At 35.4% G+C, this 10,646-nt stretch overlaps 1 protein-coding gene across 1 annotated transcript in view; it reads left to right on the plus strand.

Annotated features, from left to right (window-relative positions):
* The window catches only part of BMT2 (base methyltransferase of 25S rRNA 2 homolog), a 33,789-nt gene extending 24,509 nt beyond the window's left edge, over positions 1-9,280 (plus strand). Inside the window, exons 5-6 of the mRNA XM_057390469.1 lie at positions 1,288-1,402; positions 5,826-9,280. Of these exons, the coding sequence (XP_057246452.1) occupies positions 1,288-1,402; positions 5,826-6,455 (745 nt within the window). The 3' untranslated portion in view covers positions 6,456-9,280. The remainder of the gene's footprint in view (positions 1-1,287; positions 1,403-5,825) is intronic.
* Positions 9,281-10,646: the final 1,366 nt, after the last annotated feature.

The following is a 10,646-nucleotide window of genomic DNA, read 5'->3' on the forward strand; positions in this document are numbered from 1 at the left end:
TGCAAGCATATATACAGGCATACATTTTTGTGTTTAAATGAGAAAGAATCTGCCATCCATCTGCTAGACAAGGAGATATCCTGGTCTGAGAAACCTCATACTGCCATTACATTGGAATAGACACTACTTGACTTCAGTCCATGTTTGTGATTTATGGCTGCTAGGATCTGCCTCCATAGTATCCAGATTCCTGTTGCACAAATTACATTATCATTTTCATCCAAGTGTGGAAAAATTACTGCTTTCATCTTCGTTCTGGAATCTCACTCAGTACTGATTAACTTACAGGGTAGCTTGGTAACGTTTGCAGTTTTAAGTTAAAGGTAATTGTTGCACTGTTTACCTTGGTCATGGTGGTATTTTGAGAGAATTATGCCCTGGATATCTTCTATTCCATGTAGAAGCAAAATGCTTAAACTTGGCATTATTATTTTGCCCAATGCAACAAGACATTTTCTTTTCCAAATTCCTCTCTCTGGTAGGTTACTGGGAATCTAGAAGGAGCCCAGAGAGCCCAGATCTCTTTATTGCTGCTTAGAGGCTTTTTTTTTCTCAGCAGTATTCCTTACGTCTTTGTTGTTGGTATGAGTACAGCCATAGGCCCTGCACATCTGTTTCTGAAAGTTTTTGCACCTGTTTCTCTAGGGCTGAGCCTTTCCCAGAAACATGACAAGTGATATTTTGGAGATGCCAGTTGGTTTTGGCTACAGAAGCTTGAAGCAAAAAAAAGTTTGCTTCCTGGAGTATAGTTATTGTTCTCTTCTCAATGAAGTTTCTGTAAAAACTGTGACTTTCTTTGCCTCTATTAATGGATTTTTGATATTCTAAGATGATACAAATCATCGTGGAATGTTTTAGATTGCAGCCCTGCAAATAATCCAATTTATGTAGTTGTTGTCAGTTTCCCTTTTCAACTCATGAAATTTTAACTCTGATGTCTAGTGTGACTTCAGAATCAATAAATACCACAAAAAAGGTAAGTGGGTAACACAAAGCAAAATAAGAAAGCCTGTCTAGTGGACACAATTTTATTTACTTACTACTGACTCGTGCACTTGTATTATTGCAGCTGCTCTGAACAAAACCCTTCTGCTTGAGAACCATCCCATATCTTTTTACTGATGGAGCTTGGTTCTTTAGGTATCTCAGCAATTGAAGTAAGGCATTCACTTCTGTTAGTCACTGCTGGGTTGTTCTATGAGAATCTTTTGCATTAGTTACCTGAAGTTGTAACTCCAAATATAGCTTTAAAAGTTATATCTGATAAAAATTCTTGCTGCTTCATAGGTTCCTTCACTCCTTGGGAAAGATCAGATTACTTGATGTTGGTAGCTGCTTTAATCCATTTCTGAAGTTTGAAGAATTTCTGACAGTTGGCATAGACATTGTTCCAGCTGTTGAGGTATGTAATGTTTGCTGAATATAATAAAAAATTGATTTGTCAGATTTGTAGAATGCCTCAAAATGACTGTAAAAAAAGTACATTTAATACTTACATGTTTTCTAAATATTTGTGTTTTAGTAGGAACTAAACATTAAAAATACGATTTTTTCCAGAGCTGTGCCTTTACAACGCCATTATTAATCTTAAAATTGGAAAATTTTAGTAGCCATCTTTAGTCTTTCCATTTTAAAAGGTATAAATAACAATTAAGTAGGCTTATGCTTAGGCAAGAACCTCTCAGAAGTTGCATTCACTGAGAGAAGGAAATGATCAGTGACTGTATTTGATGTATTTTTCTGGGAGGATTTAGTAATCAGAAGTGCACTACAAGGGAGTGTTCTATTTATTGCCAGAAATACTACTGAGCTTCCACAATCCAGAGGACAAATTTATCAGCACATTTGGGGTAAAATTGCTTCATTTTCTCTATGCAGTAAGGTTCTCACATGCTTTAATTCTGCTGTGATCATATGTTCTTTGTGTTTTTTACTCTTGACGCAACTTCTGTCAGCACTAACYGCATTTATCAACCACACAAAATGACAAAGTGGAATAAGAATTAAAAAAACACAGAAACACATTTCTGACAGAAAACAGAAAAGTCTGACTATACACACCTTGACTACTGACAGTTAAAAATCAGGCTCTATTAAAATTTGCACCCTAAGGTAACCCTCTTTAGACTTGGAGAAGTGAAAAGTGTAGAGGTGAAATAATGTATTAACTGGAAAGTAATGTTCTCTTATTTTCTGCAGTGTGGTTTACATGCTAAATGCCTGGTAGTTGTTGTTGTTACCATGTTTAGTCCTCCCTAGGAGGTAGTTTTGCATATATGCTGAGACATAATGAAAGACATTCTTTAAAAATTTGAGTCTGATAAATTGCTTTTAAAAGCAATTCAATGTTAGTTTCATCTAAAACACAAACTTTGAGTGGACATCATCTTGCCTAATTTGAGGCACAGGCATCATGATTGCTTTCCACCACTTTGGAGGATGCAGGACATCTGTGTAGGGCTGTTGAGCATGACTCAGGAGGTAAAAATGACACATGCCACTGAAATGACAACCTCTGGCATTTCAAATGGTAATACAGGGCAAGTGAATTTCTAGCTATGATACACAGATCCTCAGTGTCTACATCTCAGATTCTAATTACAGTCAGTGGAGAGCTATTAAAAATAATGAAACCTGAGTATCTGGCATTCAGTGAATTTGGTTCTGTATTGACTAATTCTCCAGTGACTATAATGGCAGCCTAGGTACCTAACATTACATGACTTGAACCTTAATATTAATTTTTAAGTATGCTTAGTTAATATTTTTCTATCTTCTGAWCTGTCATTCTCTTTTCATAAGAAAGCTGCATTTGTTCTCATGAAAATTAATTGAAATATATAGTGACCAAAAACAATGATTGGGAAAAGTCCTGAAAAAATAACTTCTGTGGGTTTAGTGGAGGAACATATGCAACTTCTAGGTACTAACCAGCTCTTCAGATTCCCTCCCAGTACAAGGGAACGATTAAGATAAATGATTTCTGGTCATCTGACCATAGTACCATAGCTGCATGATAGGAGCTTCCTGGAGTGCTAGTGTACATGTAGTCACACACATGCTGATACTCTGAGGCCTCTCTCAGGCTCACCAACATCTTTGATTCTCTTGGATTCTTTGGCTTGTTCAGGGCACCTTGAAGCCTGGGTAGGAAATGTTCTTGGAGGGACAGGGAGTACAGTTTGAGCAAATGCATCTGCTAGAATAAGCTTAGTCCTACCTCCAAAACAGAATTAATGAGCCCTGATGTACTGAAGATGACTCTACTTTGAGCTGCATCAGCACCATAACCTCCTGAATAAATTTATCTTTAGTCCAGCAGTTGCCTGGGTTGCTTTAACGTTTTTTGAATAACASCCAGAGGTTTATTATGGTAGTTAATGTCATCTTCTGACCTGAAAAATTGATCTTGATAACTTGTGGTAAAAGCTGAAAATAAAAGAACTGGTAACATTTTCTGATTTAGCAGATTTCTTAGGTAAGATACCAAAGTATCTTTTGAAACAAGTTGAAGCACAGAGGCTTCTTACAAAACCAGTTTCTTGAAGAATGTTGATTAGAGGGTTAAATAATTTATTCTTTAATAAAAATAGATTAATCCACTTCCATATAGAAATGCTTTGGATATAGACTAAGTAGTTGAGTAGAGTATTTCAATTAATTTGGAGGAATAAGAAGGATGTAATTGTGGGAATATTAGAAGAGCAATTGAAATGTTAGTTATGTAACCAAAGGATTAATCTCTTCAAAATTTTTAGAATCTCTGTTTCACATACAGAGAATGGAAACGGTAGATATATGAATATGGAAATATATTTCTATTAAAAGGTTTGGGGTTTTGAGAGAGAGGGAGGGAAATTGCACACCAAGAAAAGATTAATATTTTCTTTAGTTAGGCACCATGCACTAATTTCCAGAGTCTTCGTGTAAAGTACCAAGACCAGGCCAGGAGGATGGAAACTGAGACTGGAGTGTGCAGCTGATGTTGTATTAAAGTAAATGTAGTCTGAGACAAAAAAAATAACACGTTTCAATACTTGAGGGTCCCTTCCAACTCAAAATATTCTTCAAAATGTCTGTGAAAAATATTCACATAAGTAGGATTGTGTTCATAAATGTCAGTGGATGCACTGAGATATAACTGCTGTTTTCAGTGTCTGTGAGGAGTTAAACATCAGTTAAAGACTTGCACTTCTAAAGGTTACTAGAAAACTCCAGTTGAGCAGCATTTTTGTCCTAAAGCTGATTACAGGTTCCACTTGAAACATATCTTAGTCCTGAAATTGTCGTTAACCATTGCTTCTATATAACTAATTTGTGTTTCTCCACTACTCAAAAATACTTGCAGTCAAAATTGGTATATTCAGCTGTATATCTGTAACCACTAACTTTTTAAGTCTTTAAGTTTTGAAGTTCTAAGTTAGCATGTTGCTCTGAACAAACTGTTTTCAAAATGCTTCTTCCTTTTAAAACTTACTAGTGGATATAATGAAATTGCTACTGTTAATTTCCTCTTCGCAGTATTACAAGGAAACAGAATATAGCCCTACAGGTATAATGGTTGCAAGTAAAATTTCTTGGTTATAACCCCATAATGCAAGTCTTTTTCTGGATCTTGGCATATTGAAGTCCAAGATTAAAGCTCACAGAGAATAAATCCARTTTTTTTTAAACATTGATTACTTTTTGTAATTTTCTGCTTATTCTTGGAAGAGAATGTGATTTTATATGAATGGAAATAACATTCTCTTCTACTTGAAAATAACTGTGCATATTAGTTCCTTGATGAATACCCTTACAATAGTGTTCTGGCAATGTTTTTTTAATATTGCTTCATAAAACACACTGTAGATATTTTCATGCTATTAAAAGCARCAGATTTAATTCCACCTTTCAGATGTGCTCCACAGAATGTTTTGTGTCTGCTTTCATATTGCTTACCTGTTTAGTGTCTGTCATCCACTACACATTCAGTAGGCATTAACAATTTTTGTTGCTATCAGATCACACACAACATTATATCTTACTACCTTTTTTATGAAGTCAGTCCCAGATTTTGATGAATATGAAGTGTCAAAACTTAAAATCAATAAATAGCATGCATTTATTTTTTAATGTTTTCTGATTAAGGATGTTAAGAATTTATTCTTCTGTATTTTGTATTGTGGTGTCATTTCCTGTCTTTGACAGCTTCAGTCCACAAATGATCAACAGATGATTTGTAGTCCTTAGCTTACGTTGATAATTGTCCAAATGAGCACCACTACACTCTGCATTTACAGCAAAGTTAAAACATGGATCTGCATCACTGCAGTCATTGTATTGTATTGTAATTTTGAATGTATATTGCCTTGTTATTCTTTGTGTCTTTACCAGTAAAACATGACACTTTTTACTAAGTGACCAAACTACTGAGTTTCTTGAATTCTTTTTACAGGACGGGTAGAAATTGTGAGGTATTAAATTTAGTTTCTAATTACTCATTTCAGGTTCATAAAAGCCTATAAGAGGCTTTCAGCACCTGTAAAAACACAAACAATGTTCTGAGTTCTTAAGTAATTTATGAGATAGTTGATTTGATACTATTTTCTTTTGRGGCTAAATTTCTTTTTGTAATTAACAGTTCCCAGCTATCAATCTCTAGTAAAATACTGCACATCTAAAATGTTGCATGTATGTTAGATTGATTGATTTAATAGCAAAAGGAATGCTCAGCAGGCTTGACATTTCCTTAGGGGAATCATTGATTTTTCTGTATATTTTGGTTTTATTTGTTCTTTAAACTAACCTTGATGTTTGGTTTTCTATTTTTGTCACTCCACCAGAGCGTATACAAATGTGACTTCCTAAATCTTCAAATTCAGCAACCTCTTCAACTGGCACAAGACGCTATAGATGCCTTTCTTAAGCAACTGAAAAATCCCATTGATTCTCTACCTGGAGAACTGTTCCATGTTGTCGTTTTCTCGCTTCTTCTTTCTTACTTTCCATCACCCTATCAACGATGGATATGCTGCAAGAAGGCACATGAACTTCTTGTATTAAATGGCTTATTGCTTGTAATAACTCCTGATTCATCTCATCAGAATCGGCGGGCTATGATGATGAAAAGCTGGAAAATTGCCATAGAGTCCTTGGGTTTTAAACGCTTCAAGTATTCCAAGTTTTCTCACATGCACCTGATGGCATTTAGGAAAACTTCCCTGCAAACAACAAGTGACTTAGTTAGCAGGAACTACCCAGGAATGTTGTATATCCCACAGGATTTCAACAGTATAGAGGATGAGGAGTATTCCAGCACTTCCTGCTATGTTCGGTCAGACACAGAAGATGAACAGCTAGCTTATGGTTTTATGGAGCTACCTGATGCTCCTTATGACTCAGACTCTGGAGAGAGCCAGTCTAGTTCTATTCCTTTCTATGAGCTAGAAGATCCTATATTGCTTCTAAGTTAATGTAGTCGTTGAAATGCCCTTTCAGTCAAACCTCTTGCTTAACTAATTTTGCTATACTAACATGGGCTCAACACAGAAAAATGGTTTGCATAAAGAAAATGCAAAGGTTTACAGAGTTTGCTATTTTTTTCTACTTTTGAATTTTAAAATTTATTCTTGTATGAAAGTGAAAAAATACAAGTTTTATGCAAATGACTCATGTCATAGCATAAATTGCTGTTACTTTCTTTAGATTTGTATCACTATTTTTTTTTTCCAGAAAGGTACCGTTCTTTTCTTTAGTGCTGTGAAGTGTGAATTCTATTTAATTTGTTAAATGTTGTTTCAGTATTTTTACTCAATGTGGTTGAGCTTAAGGCACTGGAGTTGGTGAGCTTCTGAGAAGTATATGTAGGAAGAAATAATTTGCACTTTAATTAAATGTGCAGATAGGTTAAGACACTTGGTTACAAAGGTCCCTTCTTAATTATGGAACAAAACTTTTTTCTTCCAAAATTTGTTTCACACTGGTTAAGCCCAGGCTGGAGAAACTACAATGCTTGCACATTTGATTTTACATTTATTGCAGCCCTCTTGACATTACACCAAAACACTGGAATATATTCATCCATGGTTATACATACTGTGTAATTTCTTTGCATAAACAGGAATTTCTGAAGAGGCTTTCCCCCCAGARGAGTATGGTACGTTTAGACTATTGTGTTTCACGTCAAAGTTGGAATATATTTTTGCAGTTTTATGAGTGTACAAGCACTAACATATATCAGTATTTCCCCAACCATGGTGTTCTGTATTCTCTTCCAACTGTGTTTTTTGGGGAACAGGGTGGGTTTTGTCATGTTTTAAAGTAAATTATTTATGCATTTTAAAAAGAAACAACTTTTTCTTGAATTGTCCTTATTTGTAGACCTCCTAAGTTAGCCAGTAACTACAAACTGATTTTGTAAAAAGGAACATAATCTTACAAGTTTTTCAAGGATACACATATTTGCATCAAGCCATGTAATTCATACCATACAAATCAAGTTAACATACACTTTTTGTTTGCTTATTAGGACCCAAACGTTTTCTGTTTAGTTAAATAAAAACTCCATAGGTGACTGAAAACTGATCTGCACTGTAAGGAGATGGAACATCTGTTTTTACACCTGTTAAGTTTTTAACTTGTGTAATGAATCTGTGAAYTTTTGCAGGAAAAACTAGTTCTGTTCAGTGGTTAAAGAGCATTCGTTATTAATTTAGCTTGGAATTCCCTCCATTTAAAAATAATGGCCAGAATTTTCAGATTTGAATGTTAGGCTCTTAAATATATATGTAAGAGCCTAATAGTAAATTATTTGAACTAGATGCTACATCATGATTTATTTCTGACTTCTGAAAATTGGTAAAAACATACTAATACAGTTTCACAGGTTATTGTGATTAAATACATTTTACACCATGTTAAACTGCCACATYGTGTTTATAATACAGAAGTTGCTAGATAAATTGAAGTTGTAGTGTGGATTTTACAGTGATTGCTACAAAAATAAAACTTACTCCTTCCACTGAAGTTTTGCACTGAATGTGGCACAGTTTGACCTACCTGTTTTTCTTTTATAGTATTTCCTACATAATTGCATTGGTCCAATTACACATTGGTGGTGTAACTGGACCGTGGTGCTGTATTCTTCAACATAAGCTTTTTCTGTTGTTTCTTGAATTTAAAGCATTCCTGAATACCTGATTCAAATCTGTTATTCAATCTGAATGATAGAGTTGTACAAACCAAACAATTATATTCTGATGTATAAAAAGAAAAAAATAGACATACAAGAGTCATGGTTCACTTGTAATATTTGTTACAGAGAATGCTGCTCTAATGAAATACAAAATGGTTTCAAAATTGGCTTTAAGATAGTATTTTCATTAAAGTGTCATTCAAAGCCTTTCTTCCCAATTAACCACTGATTCCAGCAGTGCTCATGTTAAAATATTGCTGGTGTAAATTAAGCTGTTTATGGGAAGTTAATATGTGCATTCTTCAAAGTGTACCTGATACTTYTAATGATACTTGATTTAAAAGTATTAAACAATCAAAAATACATGTTGGCATTGATTACTATACTTAGTTTGTGATTCATACAAAAAAAAAAAAAGCAATTCAGATCAAGATTTACCCCCCAAAATATCTTGAAGTTTAATCCTCTTCGGGAGGTTGGTGACAACACTGTGGTTTAGGGACCTGAGATTCATAACAGCTTGGTTTTCTTGCTGATCATTCTAAATACCTGAAGTGGGTTTATTGGTTATTTGGCTTTGTGAGGTTTTTTTCTATTTTAGGTTGGTTTGTGTTGGGTTTTTTAACAAGAGACAATAGATTGTGGTGGAGGAGGAAAGTGGGATTTACATAAATACTTACACCTCCCTGTAATAAACTGGTGATATCAGGAGTTGTTGTATATTTGGCTTTGGTGCAAGAAGTTCATTTCTAGGTTATGAAATATTTGAAAATTATGACTGTGCAAGAGATCTTTCATTCTTAAGGTGCTGGAGAAGAAAAGGAAGAAAATCTGTATTGGCATTTCTGTTGTCTTTTATGTCACTACTTTTGTGAACAAAGCACATTTATTAAAAAAAAAAACCTGAAAAACTCAAAACATTTTTAAGAATTCTTTGGGGTAGAGTTGTTCTTTTTCCTTTCTGTGCAATCTCTTTATGCTGAAATCCAGTGAAATCAATGCAACGCTATTTTATTTTCAAGGGGATAGTTGTCTTGGGTTTATTTTAGAACCTGTATAGATATTAAATTTGGTACCTCAATGTCAGCTTCTACATCTCAGTTGTGGTCTTTGCTTTTCAGAAGAGTTTTTGAAGTTCCTCCAGTTGATTCTGTAATCATCTTGCTTTGCCTGCCCACCTAGGATGTGACCACTTTCTAATGCATTTCCTCCTATCTCTCTCTACGTGTTCTTAATTTTTTCTTTATCTCACTGAAATATTTTTGCAACACCCATTGTATGTTGCCCCTTTGAAATCTTTATTGTGTCTTTCTACATTTGTGATTTGGAATACTAAAGGTGTTGGGGAAAGGATGGCCATGGGAAAACGTACCCAAAGAACTGGAAATTCAAGGCTCCCAACTCAGGTACAGGTTTTAGGAAGTCTGGATTTCTGCAGAATTGAAGTGTTTTCCTAGCACTGCACATTCTACCTGGTATACTGTGGTCTCTTAAGTGACAGTGAAGATGAGTAAATATTTCACAGCTGAACTCAGTATTGCTTCCTGCAGATCCTTTCTGTCTGTTCCTGCATCAGGGACACTTGCTGACTTGCTTAAAAGTGAGATATTTCTTAGGCTTTTTAATCATAGCTCCATGAATTACCAGCAGGTTTTTTGCTCACTTTTCCTATTTCTGTTTCCCTCAATTGTTTTTGACCTGTAGAATAGCAAGGTGTTTTTTCAGAAAGTTTTCACAAACTTGCACAGAAATTTAGTTGGGTTATTTTGCTTTTTAAGTAAAATATTCACCAAGAAGTTTCCATAGTTGCTTGAGGAATATAACTAGATCACAGCTGGACAGATACAGAGCCACTGAAATGTTGTCCATGATGCTGGTAATGTAAGCATCTGAAGCGTGTGACCTTCACTAGGTAACTGTTTACTGTAGTGTTTGTTAAAGGAAAAACCTCTTAAGKTTGTGGATTTTTTGTTTTGTTGGGMTTTTGTTTGTTTGTTTGGGGGGTTAATTGGTTTTGTTTAACATTATTTTTAACCCGTGTAACTTTTAGGCCTTTGAGCCACTTTTATCTAAAATTCGGAGGTGTAATATTTTTGGGGGTGATGGRTGTTTTTGTCTGAATAATCGAGTCAGGAAAGACAGACGGGCAAGTAGAAGTTTAGGCTGCCCTGGTMCTTCTTGACTAGGGATAGAAGGTGCTGGTTGTGATGAAGGATTACAGCAACAAAGGAGGTGTCTCCGCAGGAGCCGAGAACCCACCTGCAGTTCAAAGAGCCCCTGAGCAGCAGCTGTTCGACCTTCAGTCAAACTCCTCWTGTTTTGCCGCTCTCAGCCAGGGCCTGGAGTTACTGTGATCCAGAACCTTCCCGCTATTTGCTCATCGGCCCTCACGGGCCAATTTAAAACGTGAATTTCCAGCAGCGAGTGTGGAGAAAGGCACTCCGAGGCCAACGAAGTGCATGAGTCACAC

This window comes from Malurus melanocephalus, unplaced genomic scaffold (assembly GCF_030028575.1).
Source record: "Malurus melanocephalus ecotype Western Australia unplaced genomic scaffold, MMel_1.1 scaffold_27, whole genome shotgun sequence".
Taxonomy (NCBI): Eukaryota; Metazoa; Chordata; class Aves; order Passeriformes; family Maluridae; genus Malurus; species Malurus melanocephalus.